Source organism: Lathyrus oleraceus, chromosome 3, assembly GCF_024323335.1.
Source record: "Lathyrus oleraceus cultivar Zhongwan6 chromosome 3, CAAS_Psat_ZW6_1.0, whole genome shotgun sequence".
Classification (NCBI taxonomy): Eukaryota; Viridiplantae; Streptophyta; class Magnoliopsida; order Fabales; family Fabaceae; genus Lathyrus; species Lathyrus oleraceus.
Genome location: NC_066581.1, coordinates 82,438,621 through 82,458,124, shown reverse-complemented (window position 1 = coordinate 82,458,124; position 19,504 = coordinate 82,438,621). Strand labels below are relative to the sequence as shown.

Sequence of the window (19,504 nt, the reverse complement as noted above, 5' to 3'; positions counted from 1 at the left end):
TAGACGGTGATCCTTAATTGGAAATAGACGTAGCACACGTTGATCCTTAATTGGAAATAGGCGTGGTAGTGGCTTTGATCTTGTCCGGATCGGAAGCGTGGCTTGGATTCTAGATTTTGAATCGGAAAGCGGTGAAACGTTGGGTTCACATTGAGGTACCGCATGCATAGAGTCACATGTCTTGCATTGGGTCACATTAGAGTTATATGATAATTGAGTGTATGCATTGATTGTGAGGTGTGTATGATATATGGTAATTGAATTTGGTGATGTTTGGATACATAACTTGGCAAAATATGTGATTATGTGATAATTATAGTTATGTGTATATTTGGGAAAATAGTATTGAATTTTAATATTGTACTCCTTGAGTTTTGGTGGATGTTCGAAATGTGTGAAATAAATGTTGATTAATATTATTGACATGGTTATACAAGGTGTGATGAATTCCGTTAATTGTTGATTTAATCATTGTGCCTTATTATACTTTTCATAATGATTTGAATTCTCACCCTTTCTGTTTGAATGTTGCCTTTACATGGGCATCGTGCAGATACTCCAGAGTAGTATTGCTGAAGTAAGTGGACGGTAGCTCACTCGAGCTTTAGCTGGAGAGTTTCCCGTATTTTAGTTTGAAGACTAGGTAATGAGTCAATGCTCTGGTCATGTAACACTGGGTAGATTAGTAGTATTTGAACTCATATCTTATTTGGATATGCATTATGTTATTGCTTGTTTTAATTCATCCTGAGGTGATTGTTGAGAGATGATCATGGTATGGGACATTGATCATTTTATGAAATACATGAGTATTCATTATTTTCCGCTGTGAACGCATATTCTTGAATATTCATGATAATTGAGATGTGTTATTTTAAATGACCAGGTGTATTGTATGTGGATGACGAATGATGTTTGGTTTTTGAAAGCTTTTAGTTTTTGAAAACGTCGATGTGACGCCCTTTTGTTTATATGCATGCTTATTTACTCTGATTATATGTTAAGTATTTTGGGGTAGAAAAAAGGGTGTTACATTAGTGGTATCAGAGCATGGTCGACCAGTTGGTTAATAGTCGTTAGGATTTTCCATCCCGTTGTATTTGATTTGTGTATCTGATACGATCGATACTGTTTGTCTGGTTGTTCGGGTTGTTCAGGACGATGGTTGCAGGGAGGAATGATGATGCAATTACTGAGGCGCTGAGGATGTTGGCTGAATCCATTGGTCAGATCCCTCAAGCGAATGCTGGTAACCGAACTGGAGATGATGATGAGTTCTGTGCGTTAGGGAGATTCCAGCGGAACAATCCTCCTGTCTTTGAGGGTGAGCATGAACCTGATAAAGCTCAAGCTTGGGTGAAGGCAATTGAGAAGATCTTCAGAGTCATGAACTGTACGAATGCTCAGAAAGTGCAGTTTGGTACTCATATGCTGGAGAAGGAAGCTGAAGATTGGTGGAATAACACTTTTCGGAGGTTTGAAGAAGACAACATTGAGGTTACTTGGGCTCTTTTCCGTGATGTCTTCTTGGAGAACTATTTTCCAGAAGATTGTCGTGGGAAGAAAAAGGTGGAGTTCCGTGAATTGAAGCAAGGAAATGGTACGGTTGCTGAGTATGCTGCTAGATTTCAGGAGCTTATCAAGTATTGTCCTCATTACAATACTGCTAATGCTGAGAGGTCTAAATGTTTGAAGTTTGTGAATGGCTTGAGACATGATATCAAGAAGGCCATTGGTTACCAACAGATTACTCGTTTTGCGGAGTTGGTTAACAAGAGTCGGATTTATGATGAGGATAGTAAGGAAAATGCTTCTTTCTACAAGAGTTTGAAGGGGAAAAACCAGGATCGTGGGAAACCGTATGATAACAAGAGGAGACAATCTGGTTTTGGCAAGAAGCCAAGTGGGGGAGGATCTTCTACTCCACTTAAGTGTTTCAATTGTGGCGTTGAAGGTCATCGTGTTGTTGATTGTAGTAAGGATTCTGTGACGTGTTTTAAGTGTGGCAAGAGTGGTCACAGAGCAAACTAGTGTGGAGTTGGTTCGAGTGTGACTTATTTCAATTATGGTGAGAAAGGTCACATTAGTACCAAATGTGATAAGCCGAAGAAGGAACAAGCGAAAGGAAAGGTGTTTGCATTGTCTGGTGCGGAGGCCACTACCGATGATAGGCTAATCCAAGGTATATGCTTTATTAATGGTACACATTTGATTGCCATTATTGATACCGGTGCAACACATTCTTTCATTTCTTTGGATTGTGCTAAGAGATTGAATCTTATATTATCTGACATGCGTAGAAGTATGGTTATTGATACACCTGCTATGGGTTCTGTTTCTACTTCCTATGTGTGTCTGAATTGTCCGTTGAGTATCTTTGGTAGGGATTTTGGAATCGATCTAGTTTTTCTTCCTTTAGAGCAACTTGATGTGATTTTGGGTATGAATTAGTTAGAATTTAATCGGGTGTATATCAACTGTTTCAAGAAGACTGTTATTTTTCATGAGGTTGGTGCTAAGGAAGATTGGTTTGTGTCTGCTAAGCAAGTTGAGGAATCGGTGCAAGGTGGTGCCGAGTTGTTTATGTTGTTGGCAACCTTGGATATTCGTGAGAAGAGGACGATTGAAGAATTGCCAATAGTTTGTGAGTTTGCGGAGGTATTTCCGGAAGATATAAGTGATTTACCGCCGAAACGTGAGGTTGAGTTTTCGATTGATTTAGTTCCTGGAACTAGTCCTATATCGATGGCTCCCTATAGAATGTCTGCTTCTGAGTTGAAAGAGTTGAAGAGTCAACTTGAAGACTTGCTTGAAAAAAGTTTTATTCGTCCTAGTGTGTCGCCGTGGGGTGCACCTGTTCTGTTGGTCAAGAAGAAAGAAGGTTCTATGAGATTATGCGTTAATTATAGACAACTGAATAAAGTGACGATTAAGAACAAGTATCCACTTCCGAGGATTGACGATCTGATGGATCAGCTGGTTGGAGCTTGTGTGTTTAACAAGATTGATTTGAGGTCTGGGTATCATCAGATTCGTGTAAAGGTTGAGGATATTCAAAAGACTACTTTTCGGACAAGGTATGGTCACTACGAGTACTCCGTGATGCCTTTTGGTGTGACTAATGCACCTGGTGTATTTATGGAGTATATGAATAGGATTTTTCATGATTATCTGGATAAGTTTGTGGTTGTGTTCATCGATGATGTATTGATTTACTCCAAGAGTAAAGAGGATCATGCCGAGCATTTGAAGGTTGTGTTATCGGTGTTGAAAGAGAGGAAGTTGTTTGCTAAACTCTCTAAATGTGAGTTTTGGTTGAGTGAAGTAAGTTTTCTTGGACATGTGATTTCGAGTGGTGGTATTTCTGTGGATCCTACGAAGATTGAAGCTATATCTCAGTGGGAAGCTCCTAAGTCTGTTGCTGAATTCGAAGTTTCCTTGGTTTGGCTGGTTATTATAGGAAGTTCATTGAAGGATTTTCTAAGTTGTCGTTACCATTGACGCAGTTGATTAGGAAAGGTCAAGCTTTCATTTGGACTTCGCAGTGTGAAGCGAATTTTCAAGAGCTTAAAAGAAGATTGACTATGACTCCTATTTTGATTTTACCGGATCCGTTAGAAACTTTCGTTGTGTATTGTGATGCTTCTTTGTTGGGTTTGGGAGGTGTTTTGATGCAAAAGGGGCAAGTGGTAGCTTATGCTTCAAGGCAACTTAAAGTTCATGAGAGGAATTATCTGACGCATGATTTAGAGTTGGTCGCCGTTGTGTGTGTGTTGAAGCTTTGGAGACATTACTTGTTTGGATCGCGATTTGATGTGTTTAGTGATCGCAAGAGTTTGAAGTACTTGTTCGATAAGAAAGAATTGAATATGAGGCAAAGGAGATGGTTGGAATTCTTGAAAGATTATGATTTTGGTTTGAATTATCATCCTGGAAAGGCGAATGTTGTAGCCGATGCATTGAGTAGGAAGTCATTGCACATGTCTATGTTGATGATTCGAGAGTTTGAATTGTTGGAGCAATTTAGAGATTTGAGTTTGGTTTGTGAAGCGACGCCTTCGTGTGTTAAGCTTGGTATGTTGAAGCTTACGTGTGGCATTATTGACGAGATTAGAGAAGGTCAGAAGTCAGATTTGAAATTAGTCGATGTTATGACATTGATTAATCAAGGCAAAGGTGGTGACATTCAGATTGATGAGAATGGTATCATGAGGTGTCGTGATCGAGTTTGTGTTCCGGATGTTGCGAATTTGAGAAAGAGGATTCTTGAGGAAGGGCATAGAAGTGGTTTGAGTATTCATCCTGGTGTTACTAAAATGTATCAAGACTTGAGAAAGATGTTTTGGTGGCAAGGTATGAAGAAGGATGTAGCGGAATTTGTGTACTCATGTTTGACTTGCCAAAAGTCAAAGATTGAACATCAAAAGTCGTCTGGTTTGATGCAACCGTTATCTATTCCCGAGTGGAAGTGGGATAGTATCTCTATGGATTTTGTTTCGGGCTTGCCGAGGACATCGAGTAATTGTGAGGCGATTTGGGTCGTTGTGGACAGGTTGACGAAATGTGCTCATTTTATTCCGATGAGGATGGATTATTCGATGGAGAGACTTGCTAAGTTGTACATCGAAAGGATTGTGTGTTTGCATGGTATTCCGTCGAGCATTGTTTCAGATAGAAATCTGAGGTTCACTTCGAGATTTTGGGAAGGTTTACAAAGTGCTTTGGGTGTGAAGTTGCGTTTGAGTTCGGCGTATCATCCGTAAACTGATGGTCAAACGGAGAGGACTATTCAGTTACTTGAAGATCTTTTGAGGTCTTGTGTTTTGGAACAAGGAGGAAATTGGGATAGTTTCTTGCCTTTGATCGAGTTTACGTATAACAACAGTTTCCATTCGAGTATTAGAATGACACCTTTTGAGGCTCTTTATGGCAGAAGGTGTAGAACTCCTTTGTGTTGGTACGAATCGGGAGAGAGTGTTATGGTTGGACCCGAGTTGATTCAAGAGACTACGGATAAGATTAAGATGATTTAAAAGAAGATGAAGGCTTCTCAGAGTCGTCAAAAGAGTTATCATGATAAGAGGAGGAAAGCTCTTGAGTTCGAGAAAGATGAGCATGTATTTTTTCGAGTTACGCCAATAACGGGGGTTGGTAGAGCTTTGAAGTCGCGTAAGTTGACGCCGCGTTTCATTGGTCCTTATCAGATTTCTGAGAGGGTAGGTGAAATGGCATATCGGATTGCATTACCACCATCACTTTCTAATCTTCATGATGTGTTCCATGTGTCTCAATTAAGGAGGTACATTGCATATCCATCGCATGTTGTTCCATTAGATGATGTTCAAGTGCGGGATAATTTGACGGTCGATACATCACCTATGCGAATTGAAGATCGAGAAGTGAAGAAGCTTCGTGGTAAAGAGATTTCTTTGGTGAAAGTGATATGGGACGGAGTCGCCAATGGCAATATTACTTGGGAACTCGAGGATAAGATGAAGGAATCGTATCCGGAGTTGTTCGTTTGAGGTATTTTCGAGGCCGAAAATCTTTTAAGGGGGGAGAGTTGTAACAACCCAATTTTAGTAATTATTTATTATGTTAGTATTACTATATTTTATTTTATTTATTTGGAGTGTTAATTAATTAATTGGTTGTTAGGTAGTATAATAATCGATTATATTAATTAATTTGGTGTGTTAATTAATTATTTAGTTGATACGAGATATAATGAATAATGGAATTAATTAACTTGGTGTGTATATTGAGTTGGTTTGATTTATTTGAATTAAATAGAGATATTTAAATACTAGGTCTTATTGGGCCTATTAATTAAATTAGAGGTATCATGCTTTAAGCCCAAATAGAATACTAGTATATAAGAGGTGAGGAGAGTGAGAATTAGGATTCATTTGATCATTTGACAACAATAGAGAAAGAGAAGAGGAAAAGTAAGGAGAAGAGGGGAAGAACAAGAGAGAAGCTAGGGTTTCCAGAAAATTGAAGAGGTAAGGGGGGAATCCTTATTATTATGGGTTAGTATGATTGGGTCAATGGGTAGAAACATGTTTAAGTTGAAATCCCTAATTTTCATGGTTTTGTAATTGTTAGGTTTTGATGAGTATTCTCGATTTGTGGTGATTTGATTGTATTAAAACTGTAAATTAATGTTATATAATTAGAGTATTGTATGAGTCATAATTTTTTGAACGTTTGGCTTTTTACGGAATCGAAATCGGAGGTCCGAAAGTCCTCCAACGATGAAAAACGCAGAAAATTCTGCATTTTGTTTTATGTTAACCGGTTACCCACCGAGCGTTAACCGGTTACTTGCTTGAAAATTTGCGCAGGAAGTTGATTCTGTTTTATGTTAACCGGTTACCCATCGAGCGTTAACCGGTTACTTGCTTGAAAATCTGCGCAGAAAGTTGATTCTGTTTTATGTTAACCGGTTACTCACCGAGCGTTAACCGGTTACTTGCTCTGTTTTGTGTTAACCGGTTACTCACCGAGCGTTAACCGGTTACCACTGTTGAAAAATGAAAAATTGAGATTTTAAAAGTTGTATTCATTTTGAATGAAATCTAAGTATGCGTATTTGATAATTATCCTATATTTGTGAAAGATATATTGTTATGAATGTGTATACGTACCATTGGTGGATAATTCATAGAGTTGAATTATGGTTATACGTGAAATGATTAAGATGGTAGAGATGATCTTAATTGCATATTATCTGAATGGTGTATTTGTTATGAATGTGTATATGTACCATTGGTGAGTAATTCATAGAGTTGAATTATGGTGATATGTGGAATGTTAAGATGGTATAGATGATCTTAATTGCATATGTTGTTGGTATTTGTACATTCATTCATTGCATGGTCGGCTTCATAGTGGAAGCGATGAAACTTTGGGTTCACATGGTATTAGACGTTGATCCTTGAATGGAAATAGGCGTAGCATACGTTGATCCTTAATTGGAAATAAGCGTAGTAGACGGTGATCCTTAATTGGAAATAGACGTAGCACACGTTGATCCTTAATTGGAAATAGGCATGGTAGTGGCTTTGATCTTGTCCGGATCGGAAGCATGGCTTGGATTCTAGATATTGAATCGGAAAGCGGTGAAACGTTGGGTTCACATTGAGGTACCGCATGCATAGAGTCACATGTCTTGCATTGGGTCACATTAGAGTTATGTGATAATTGAGTGTATGCATTGATTGTGAGGTGTGTATGATATATGGTAATTGAATTTGGTGATGTTTGGATACATAACTTGGCAAAATATGTGATTATGTGATAATTGTAGTTATGTGTATATTTGGGAAAATAGTATTGAATTTTAATACTGTACTCCTTGAGTTTTGATGGATGTTCGAAACGTGTGAAATAAATGTTGATTAATATTATTGACATGGTTATACAAGGTGTGATGAACTCCATTAATTGTTGATCTAATCATTGTGCCTTATTATACTTTTCATAATGATTTGAATTCTCACCCTTTATGTTTGAATGTTGCCTTTACATGAGCATCGTACAGATACTCTAGAGTAGTATTGCTGAAGTAAGTGGACAGTAGCTCACTCGAGCCTTAGCTGGAGAGTTTCCCGTATTTTAGTTTGAAGACTAGGTAATGAGTCAATGCTCTGGTCATATAACACTGGATAGATTAGTAGTATTGAACTCATATCTTATTTGGATATGCATTATGTTATTGCTTGTTTTAATTCATCCCGAGATGATTGTTAAGAGATGATCATGGTATGGGACATAGATCATTTTATGAAATACATGAGTATTCATTATTTTCCGCTGCGAACGCATATTCTTGAATATTCATGATAATTTAGATGTGTTATTTTAAATGACCAGGTGTATTGTATGTGGATGACGAATGATGTTTGGTTTTTGAAAGCTTTTAGTTTTTGAAAATGTCGATGTGACGCCCTTTTGTTTATATGCGTGCTTATTTACTCTGATTATATGTTAAGTATTTTGGGATAGAAAAAGGGGTGTTACAACTACTCAGAGCATTTCATCCCTAGTCCTCTAGTGTAAGCAGGGTTAGGCGATATATATAACGTATATTCTCTATGCCACCACTTGGGGTCTCTTATTCTTATCCAACCAGCGTAAGTATAACAATTGCCTTAGGTCGAACATATCGACTAATGATTTGTATTCCATATGTGCCAAAAATCAGATTAAAAGAGTGCATCACATAAAAAGCATTACGAACAAGAAATAATTGAATGACATTATAGATCAAAAGGTTCATAGAATTGTCAAATCAACATAAAATCCAACAATATAAAATTAGGTGCATCATAACACAACCTAACCTATAGGAACTTAGCTACTCATAATGCAATTAACAACACTATAATTGATAGATGAAAATAACATATGAAACCCCTTGAAGTAATGTCCTCAAATGACTTCAAATGCTCTAAAATTCACCACTTGTACTCTCAAAATTGTGTCTTGATCTCCTAATTTCGGTACCCATGTGAAAGTGCAGAAAATCTCATTTTAAAGGCGTCAGAATGGACCAAAACACGTTAGAAAACCCTCCAAAAAATACCTATCGCACACGTGATACCTTGCATCGCATATGATGCAGCTTTAAAGATCCTATCGCGTGCGTGATGTTGCCCGATGGTGCATGTGATTATTGAAGGAGAAAGGCGTTCCAAAACGCAACGGACTTTAAAATTTCTCCTTTAATGATCCTTACGAATGGCCATGATCAGTGATAAAATCGTTACCTCTTGTGGCGATTGTAGCCTTTGATGCAGATCTAGGGAGCGATCACGAACATTGAACGAAGACAACGCCTTTACTCAATCCACACGAACGGATTCCTTCAATCTCAGTGCTAGCTGCTACGAATGAAGACTTTGAGTGTGTGCGTGTGTGTGTGTGTGTGTATGTGTGTGTGCGTGTGTGTGTGTGTGTGTGTGTGTGTGTGTGTGTGTGTGTGTGTGTGTGTGTGTGTGTGTGAGTGAGAGTGTGTGTGTGTGTGTGAGAGAGAGAGAGAGAGAGAGAGAGAGAGAGAGAGAAACGAAATTGCAAATGTACAAATGCTTCTACACAAGGGTTCTATTTATAGAACCACTTATGTGGGCTATAATCTAAAAAGCCCACTTAAGTGTATGTGGCCCATATCTTATAATATGCCAAAATCACTTAAGCGCGTGGTTCCTTACCATATTTCGTATTCTACTTAAGTACACCGTACCTTATGATGTTCTATAATTCACTTAAGTGCACCGTACCTTACGATGTTCCTTAGTTACTTTATCTCTCATCAATCCGTCCTTTGTGTGTGACCCTGTAGGTTTTCGCGGCATTGGCAATTATATTAAATCACACATTTAACATAATAAATAGTGAGCGGTATCTAGCAACACATCACTGCTACCTAAGACACGAAAATGTCATGTGATCTGACAAATCCTTCTGTGATAATACTTATGTGTATAATTACCCTTTTGCTCTTATGTCTATATTGAACACAAGGCATAAACCGTGTCATCCTTGTCCAGTTCAATATTGGGCCCATAGACATTTATTCTGTTACGCAGGATGGGCAAATTTCATCTAGGTCACTCATGGCCCCTGGCATGCTTCGTGGAGTACCCATCAACTGTCTTTATGGTCATCCAGTTACAGACAATGTTTGATCAACAATAAGGCACTCGACTCTACATTTAGGGTCCATAGTGGTTTCAGGTCGAAGGGTGGTATACACCATTATCACCATGAGAATAACTTATGACACTTTGCATAACATTCTATATAATATTCTCATAGCGGGTCAATCCAGTATAAATATTACTCTTAATATTCATACCTATGTTTAAGACTTGATAACTCCTTATCCATGATCCATGAGATGTGATCATCAATCTATAAACATAATAGTCTTCGTGCTTTAATGTTATCCCACTTCACAATAAAGCTCGACTACGGATACTTTAAGAATAATGTCATTAGGTTTAATGTGATCTCATGATTAAGTCACACTTGATACATTAAACGGACTATCTATTCTAGGGACTTTATTAGACAAACATAATAAATAAAAAATCTTTTATTATTAATAAATAATTCGATACAAGTACCAAAAGTATTGGCCTCTAGGGCTTACACCAAAAATCTCCCACTAGCACTAGAGCCAATCAGGTATACCCCTAATGCCCATAGATCTAGTATGGTCATCATGCTTCTGCTGCGCAAGAGGCTTTGTCAGTAGGTCAACAATATTGTCAAGTGTAGGTACTCTGCATATTTTCACATCTCCTCTATCTATTATCTCTCAAATGAGGTGATAACGCCTAAGTATGTGTTTGGATCGTTGGTGAGATCCAGGCTCCTTAGCTTGTGCGATGGCACCATTGTTATCACAATAGATACCAATGGGATCCACAATGTTAAGAACTATGCCAAGTTCACTAATGAACTTTTTGATCCAAACAGCTTCCTTTGCTGCACTTGAGGCAACAATATACTCGGCCTCGGTTATAGAATCAACAACTGTATCTTGCTTTGAACTTTTCCAACTCACATATGAAACCCCTTGAAGTAATGTCCTCAAATGACTTCAAATGCTCTAAAATTCACCACTTGTACTCTCAAAATTGTGTCTTGATCTCCCAATTTCGTAACCCATGTGAAAGTGCAGAAAATCTCATTTTAAAGGCGTCAGAATGGACCAAAACGCGTTAGAAAACCCTCCAAAAAATACCTATCACACACGTGATACCTTGCATCACATATGATGCAGCTTTAAAGATCCTATCGCGTGCGTGATGCTGCCCGATGGTGCATGTGATTATTCCAGTGGCTGTACGCTTTTTCTCCCTTTTCCACTCAAATTTTCACTAAGTCCACAATTTTCACACTTAACTATTTTCCCTCATTCTTTGGTCATTTTTCTTCATTTTAGCTCAACTTTCACTTGTTTTGCTCCAACTTTTTGACTAAATATATGCAATGACAGACTGTCATTACCAATCGATTGATACTTATATCCACCAGGTTGGACTGGTGGAAAAATACACCCTTATCAATTAGGATAGTGCCTTAATGAATGGTAATGACAATATATATTTTCTTTCCTTTTTAACCTTATTAATCTATTAATTTTAAACAAAACAATTGATATGTGCATGATGTCAATCAATTGACTCATTAATTTTGGCCACAAATTTTTTCCTCTTTTGTGCCAACCTCTAGCCTATAAATAGAGGTCCCTTCCCACAATTCTAAACATCTAGAATCATGAGCTTTCATTTCTCACGCCTCACTCTCTCTAAATATATTTTCTCACTTTCTCTCACTTAAAAAATTAGTTGTTGAGCTATTAAGAAAGATCTTTTGCGAGTGAGACATTTGTGTAATTCTGGAAGGGTAGAATTATAAATTTACCAACAAACATTTGTTTGTACCTTGATTGAATAATTTATCCATTTAGGGATTTTCATCTGGGTTCGAAGGTAAATCCATTAAAAGCTTTAATTTAGTGATTAAGTCTCTTTTCGGATCGAAGGCCCTACCCGTTCAAAAACTTTCAAAGGTTCGAGATCAGTCTGACATAGTCTCCTAGGTTCGTGGTCAACTAGTGAAAACCCTGATTTGGTTCGAGTTCAACCCGTATTAAAATCTCACTCGAGTTTGAGATCAGCCAGTGTAAAATCTTGATTTTTTAAAGCTTGAAGGCTAACAACTTCAAGTTGCTGTTTGGAAAGAAGACTAACCTCTTCAATCAGTCGTTTGGAAGGAAGACTCACTGCTTCTCTCTGTTTTTGTTGTTTGGTTGGAAGTTAGCTATAAATTTCATTTTCCTTATATAAAGGGGTTCAAGAGTTCAACCCACTAAAACTCTTAAGTTTATTGAATACTCTAAATATCAAATCTCGGGGACAAAACTAAGTCATTTTTGGCCGAACTTATATAACTCCTGGTGTTTTCCTTTATTCCCTTAACTTTTATATTATGCAATTTAAATTTCCGCTGCTTAATTATAAAATGTTTTTAAACTCTGATAATGGTCCATTTTTTTTCAAAATCAATTTTTTTTGTTGAAACCTACAATTCGCCCCCTTCTTATGTGTGGTGTCATATGTCTAACAAATATTAAACTGTCACTTAGTTGTATAATATAGTTGATATGTAACCAAAAACACATGAGAGTTTCCTATCACAATTAAAAAATTAAAGAGATAAGTAGAAAAATGAAAAATGTATGTTAGTTATAAAGAAGAGAAAAAAATTTCAAAACAAAAAAACAAGTATGGTTGGTACTATAAACAACTTACAAAATCCTGAATCCTAAAAAAAGTAAAATATAAACTTGCAAATCAAACAATATACCCAGAAAATATGCAAATTCTAAATCAAACAACATAACAATCTACAACATAAGATAAAAATATATTTTTAAAAAACTAATGTTGAAAAGAAATAAAAAATGGAAAATGTAAATAAAAAAAAAATTAAAACTCTTACCCATCTACCTCATAATCGACCGATATCTTAATTTGTCTTTGTATATTTCGAAAATGAAAAAAAAGAGTGAATGATATAAAAAAATAGAAGAAAAAGGAAGAATGAAACAATAGGGAAATAGAAAGAAAAATGGAGAATAGAATAGAAGCGAAGGAAGGAATAATAATTGATTCTCATATTAATTTCTTTGAAGTGAGATAAAGAAAATTCAAAATAAATGGAGAAAAGAAGTAAATTGAGAAGACATGACACAATATTAAAAAAAAGTGAAAAAATTGAGATGTCCTTTCGATGTAGTTGTTAGATAATCAAATATCATTTTAGGAAGTTTATATTGATTAGATTGTATTAGTTTATAGCTAATTAATTTATTTATTAAATTAAAATTTGATCCTAGTGTAGAGTAAATATTCGAAACAACAAATGAAAAAATAGGTACGGGATGGACATAAAATCCATAATGACAAAATAGGTACGGGGTGGACATAAATCCATTGCCGCGCGAAACGAGTTGTAACAGATAGAAAATGAAGACTGGGTCGGTTTAGAATGGTTTATGAGACCACATATTACATTTCTCAATTGCACGTGGATTGAAACAAATGAAATCAAATTGAATTTTTTAATCAGGTGAAAATCAACACCAATCGATCAATAGTAGAAATTCTATTTTATAATACTTTTAATCTAATGCAACTAGAAAACAAACGACTTTTTGTACGGAATAGACCATTGTTTGAAAAATACTTTAACTTTAATATCATTATAATTCGTGACAATTCTCATTCATAAGTCTCATATTTCATTCACAATTATTTTTATCTACATCAAAATCATATTATATTTACTGATTTTCAAATTTTAGTTAATAAAAAAGTAGTTTGTTTGTTAGATTCACTTGTACAAAATCTTAATCTTCTTTCATCTCTATTCCTTTCCAATTTCCCTCGACTCGTTCATCTCTCTTTTTTCTCTCTCAATCGCATACAAATCACAAAACTAAACCAAATTTCCACAACTTAATGTCCAACTAAGTGCAAAAATTATCCATTGTTGCTTATCACCAAATCAAAACTCATTACGATTCCATCTTAATTCATATTTTCCTTTTGAACTCTATTCCATATATTTTCTTTAACAAAGAAAAAAAATACAACAACCACTACTCATCTAAGTAGAGCATTATTTTTTTTAACAAGAAAATAATAGAGAAGAAAAATATTTCATATATACATTTTGGAGAAGTTGTATAACATAAATGGTTGATTTTTCTGAAAATTTGTATGTTTATTCATCACGTTCTCTTATTCTTGCAAAACCGCAACAATCCACTCAAATATCCGACAACCCGTTCAAGTTGAAATCTTCTTAATCAAGGTACTAAACAAACAAGTTATGATGAAAAATTATCATTCATCGATTTAATCGAATTGGAGTTTTTTCATTTGAATCCAATTAAATCAATTGGTGTTCACTCTTACATACAATACTTAGATTTTTTAATCTCCGCTATTGACAAAAAGACGCATCAAATTCATTTATTTATATAATTAAAAAAAATAGTTGTCCTAATTTATATATTTAAATTTTTTATTATATTTTAAAAGACGAACTAAATTAAATTTATAGTTATACAATGCAATAAATAATACATGGAGGAACATACCAAAAAAAATAAATTAAATACATCGAGCCTGCAAATTGAGTTACCCTTTTCGTTTAACCTAAGACCCGCCATTGAAATTCAAGCACGACGCAGGTTCGTACTCTGATTTTTCATTTCTTCTTCACAGTTCCTCTTCCATCTACTATGATTCTTCACGCTTCTCGTTCCATATTTTGTTTTATATTTAAAGTAATCTTCACTTTAGCGTGTTCCAAACTCCGCGACGGCAGCTACATGCGCCTTGTTGTTCTCGTGAAATGCATCTGAGGCAGCCGCGACAGTGTTGCGCGCCGCACTTGACATCACTGTAGCGGCCATTCCCCTCCGCACGTCCGCGACGGTGATGCAATTGGCCGCAATTAACTACCTAGGTATTAATTGGGCTAATTTTGTTTCTGAAATTCATATGTCAGCCTGGTTTAGATTATGTAAGAGACTTATCTGTTTATGATTAAAGAAATTAATGAATTTTATTTTCTTTTGTTGTTTGTAGGTACATTGAGATACTCATCATAGATAGTGGTTGTGGTTTGTTCTAGCCATTTACTGATGGAACGTCCGAATCATGATTATGCAGCTGCGTCTGCTATGGCGTATGCTCAGCAGCAGCGACCGGCTGCTAATATGCAACAACAGCAGCAGTTTGGATTTCATCCTCAACATCAGCAGTTTCCTTCGGCAATGCATGGTCCGCCATTTATACCGCCGGGTCCTGGTGCTGGGCATCCTTCTATGCAGCAGTTTCCTTTTCATCATGCAATGCAGCAACAGCTGCACCATCATGGCCCTCCTCCACCTCATATTCTTCTCCAGCAGCAACAGCATCAAGCACCTCCTGCTTTTCCTTCTCATTATCCTCCTCATGTTGTTCCGTCACCTTTTTTTGATTCTGCTCCACCGCCGGTTGCTCCACCTTCTGATCCCGAGCTTCAGAAGCGAATTGATAAACTTGTTGAGTATGCGGTGAAAAATGGCCCGGAATTTGAAGCTATGATTTGTGAAAAGCAACGAGATAATCCTTCTTATAGCTTTCTCTTTGGTGGGGAGGGTCATGCTTACTACCGCTTTAAGCTCTGGTTATCAAGTAGACCCCCTAGTGGTCCATTCAACCAGCCATTTCCATCGTCTTCCATGTCAATGATCCATCCTCCACCTAATCCAATGGCTAGCCCATCTCTTAGCGGCCCTCCATTGAATCCTGCTGGAATTGGATCTTCACCTTCAATGCTAGTCCCGCCTCCCTTCCCACAGTTCTATGATCAACAACACCATCATCAACATCCTCAATCATTTGGGCTTCATGGTCGACCTGAGTATGATCAGTCATCCAAGTCTTTCAAAGGGCTCTCTGGGCCACTCCCATCCGATGTTGCAATGGAACTGAGTAGCGTTCTTAACAATTTGAATGGTACAAAAGAATCGATTAAAGGTGCCAAACTTTGGTTCATGCAGAGAGCTCCATTTGCACCAGCTCTAGCGGAGACTCTTAGAGATAGAGTATTTGCATTGGATGACGTTGAGAGACAGTTGCATATAATATACCTTGCAAATGACATTCTCTTTGACAGGTAACATTGGTTATCATCCAGTGTACAACTATTATTTTGCTCATATCTGAAATGTAGTTGGATTGATGTATATAATATATATACTCTAAAAATTGTCTTCTAATCAAAATAAGGTATACGGATTTCTCTTTCACTGTATTTTTTGTTTTTATGGCTGTGTCAAAACAAACCTGTTTTTGGTATGGGTTTATCTCTGCCTACAGATTGGCGGGTTAGTTTCACAACAGGAGAAAGGTGATAAAAAGCTGTCTAGTAGGAGTTGCAATGCAACTTGCAACCGCCATCTATCTCCTCTGCACAAGTGCATATAGTAAAAGGATTTTTCTTCTGAGTCTCATTTGCGTCATTAAAAAAAGACTATTTCCATCTTAACTCCTAAGCATGAAAGCCTTTTTCATTGATAATGTATGGGGTAGATTTTGTTTGGGATGCATGTTACTTGGCTTGTAATTTGTATGCCTTATATACAAGGATAATTTGCTTCAGGTGTATTACTTTTCTATTTATGTTCTCTAAATTGTACTCTTTTCCTGCAACTGTACTTTTTGCAAGTTTTGGCTTGGCAAGATTATTCGCCCCTGCTTATTGATAGCCTTCTGGACATTGATGTTAACATGAATGTTTATGCTTTTCAATGTCCTTGACCTTTGTGCTATTAATTCACAGTTTAAATCGGAGGACAAGCATTCATGATCTTGACAATGAGGCCCTTGCGTTCAAACCTGTTTTAGGCGCCATGCTTGCAAGAATTTATCATAACCCACAAAGCAATGAGGAATATAGGAAAAGATTGCAGCAGATGGTGGAGTTCTGGGCTTCTAAAGAGGTATTTGATCCAGAGACTATATCTTTACTGAAGGGCGAGATGATTGGTGGGCCACATCCAAATTCATTTACTGGAGCATCAAAGGACTTATCCTCTGCTTCAGCAGATTCAGGTGCCGGTAAGCTTCTCTTCTTTGACGTTATGTGTCATGGCATGCAAAAGTTACCGAATTGCTTCTTCTGCGATAACTGATTGATTTCCAAAATACAAAATAGTAATTGGTTTGGAAATACTTCATTGGGTGAGCAACATATATCGTGAAATGACCCTCTTTAATAAAAAATGCTTCCTCAAGTGTCTCTTGCTTTCTTTAAGCTTTCAGCATGGGGGCAACATCTGTTACGTCATATGTTGTAAATTTGTCCATAAAACAATGATAGCAATTTTGGTGTTTTTCTTTTCAAGAAGTTATATTTTATAATAAATGACAAGGAATCATTTGTTGTGATTACACGGTCGCGCAGAGGCCACTAGGGTGTCTGACCGAAGTGTTCTTAAGACAACTTAGTTTAGTGCATTTAGTTATTATCTATGAAGCACGGACACCGGAAATACGACACCAACACCGACAAGTCGACACCGGTAATAATTTGAAAAAATGAATAAATTAAACGTAATCACAAGTGCTAGTGTTGGTTTTGGACACTGTCACTGACACGGTCACACCTTTTTCAGAGGTGTTAGTGCTACATAGGTTATTATTAGTGTGGAGTTTATTTTAGTCGCCCGTCCATTAGTTAAGGAATTGTATATTAGACAAAATAAAAAGGACTTAAGTAGGGGAAATAGTATGTGTCAAAACTATTAGTAAGGCAGCAACAAAAGTTAGAGAATGGAAGTCAGTTACAGTAGGAGAGGTTAAATAGGAGTCAATTAGGAGGGGAGAACAGTTCTATTGTAAGTCATAAAGTGGGAGAGAAAAAGGCCTCTTGAATGCCTTCGAGAGTCTGTTTTCATTTTCAGTTGGTTCATCATTTTGTACTATGGTGTAGCTCAGCCTTTTTATAAGAAGAAAAAACAAAAAACATCAAAACCAATGAAATCATTAATTTTTGTTACTTTTTGAAGGTTTTATCGAATGCGCCCTTATTGACAGTTGTGAAACATTAAATGTATCCAATAATAGACAAACATTTTTAAGGAGGGTAATAAAGTCTTTAAAACAATAAATGCATCTTACAAGTTGTGATATTTTCTTATAAATAGGACCCAAAAAATTCTCATATAATAACAAGAACCGGAGTAGGGGTGGTCGCTGTGCGGTTCGGTTTTGGATGATGATTAAAAAAATCCGATCCGATCCAACTTTATGCGGTTTAAGTTTGGATCCGTTCTTGGATATCCATATTACAAATTATATTTTTTATTAAGATTATAAAAATGCTAATAAATAATATATTTGATATAATATAATATATTAAAAATTAGTATTGCAAGATGAGAATGAATGATTATGGTTGAAACAAATGAAATAATAAAAAAAAATAGATTAAACTAAACTAATAAATCGTATTTAAAAAAATTATAATCGAATAATAAACTAATACAACATATCCTATTAATAAAAAAATAAATAAGTATAAAAATATATACACGCGGTTCGGTTCGGTTTGTATCGGTTTTGAAAAATCAATCTGAAATTCGATCCAAATCGAACGGTGTTTACAAATTGACATCCAAACACATCTAATAATATTCGTTTTTTGCAATTTTCTGTTTTTTTATATCGGTTTGTGATTTTTATTTGGATCGGTTTGGATTTGAACACCCCTAAACCGGAGGTAGTGATAAGTAATTCAACTAGTTGAACTATATCAGTTCTAACTGTTTACTTGGGAGATTGATTCCTTGAGGTTTGGATGATTTAATTATAGAAATTATAATTTCTTCTCCCCTCCCATTTGCAGGAATGCTGCAGACTCCGAACCATATTGTGCAGCAGTGGCAGGCTGATAGAGTGAGCTCTGGTTCAATTGTCTTTGATCCAGACCGTCCTGATAAGCTTCTGGGGCAATCAATGGCAGCTCAGCAATTTCTTTCAAATTCTGCTCTTCCCAGTGCTTTTCCAGGCTCTATGAGTATACCATCTTCCGCCCAACCTTCTGGAGCACATTTATTGCCCCCTACATCATCTGGCACTGGCGAACAATTGCCTCCATATCCGCTGTTCCCACCTGGGCTCATTCCTGGAATGGTTAGAAAGATGCAGATTGGTAGTGGTGTCCCATATTCTCCTATGAGCCCTTTGGATATCCCAACTATGATACCACCATCAACCGTACCAGCAACAGAAATTCTTCAAAGGGTGTCGAAGTTTTTTAAAGAAATTGGAGAAGTAAATCCTTCTGAGGGTCCTATGAATTCTGATGTGAAAGATGATGATGATGAATACGATGGGGAATACGAGAGAGAATCTCAAGTACGAAAAGGAGGTGCTTGCATACCTCCACCCCCAAACTTGCAGCAAATTGATCCAGAAACAGGGACCTATGCTGATGGGAGTGTCGACAGAAAGCCAGGATCAAGTGGTTCGGGAAGATTGGGACTTGGGGCCACGGCTGATCCAAATGAAGTGAGTCAGTATGATGATGTATATACATCTTACCGGAAGCAGAGAAGCACAAATTATCACACATCAATGAGTGCTAGAGCAGCTGTGAGATGAAAGCTATCATAATAAGTTTCGCATTGTTGGGTCACTTGGGTGTTTAGACTAGGTCACGTTGGCCCTGTCTTTGTTGATGTTTATCTGAAACTGATATGTTTGTTTGTTATGATCCAATGTTCTTTGTCATGTTGATTCATGAATGATTGGACGTATCTTTGATGGAAACTGAAGCTCCTGCAAACTTGAAAGCACACTTGGTGATGGGATAAAAGAAAAAAGGAAGAAAGAAATTTTAAATTCTTCCAAATTCAACACCA

The 19,504-nt window shown here is 36.7% G+C and overlaps 1 protein-coding gene across 3 annotated transcripts; it reads left to right on the top strand.

The window, feature by feature from the left end:
* The first annotated feature begins 14,140 nt into the window (after positions 1 to 14,140).
* Positions 14,141 to 19,504, top strand: LOC127125473 (uncharacterized). Of its 3 annotated transcripts, none has more exons than XM_051054256.1 (5): positions 14,141 to 14,278; positions 14,391 to 14,556; positions 14,679 to 15,753; positions 16,420 to 16,691; positions 18,487 to 19,504. In XM_051054256.1, the coding sequence occupies exons 3-5, from the start codon at positions 14,735 to 14,737 to the stop codon at positions 19,242 to 19,244; spliced, it is 2,049 nt and encodes a 682-aa protein (XP_050910213.1). In that variant the 5' UTR covers positions 14,141 to 14,278; positions 14,391 to 14,556; positions 14,679 to 14,734; the 3' UTR covers positions 19,245 to 19,504. The 3 variants fall into 3 exon arrangements, with proteins under 3 accessions (XP_050910213.1, XP_050910211.1, XP_050910212.1); XM_051054254.1 differs by having other exon boundaries at positions 16,420 to 16,697; XM_051054255.1 differs by lacking the exon at positions 14,391 to 14,556 and having other exon boundaries at positions 14,160 to 14,278; positions 16,420 to 16,697.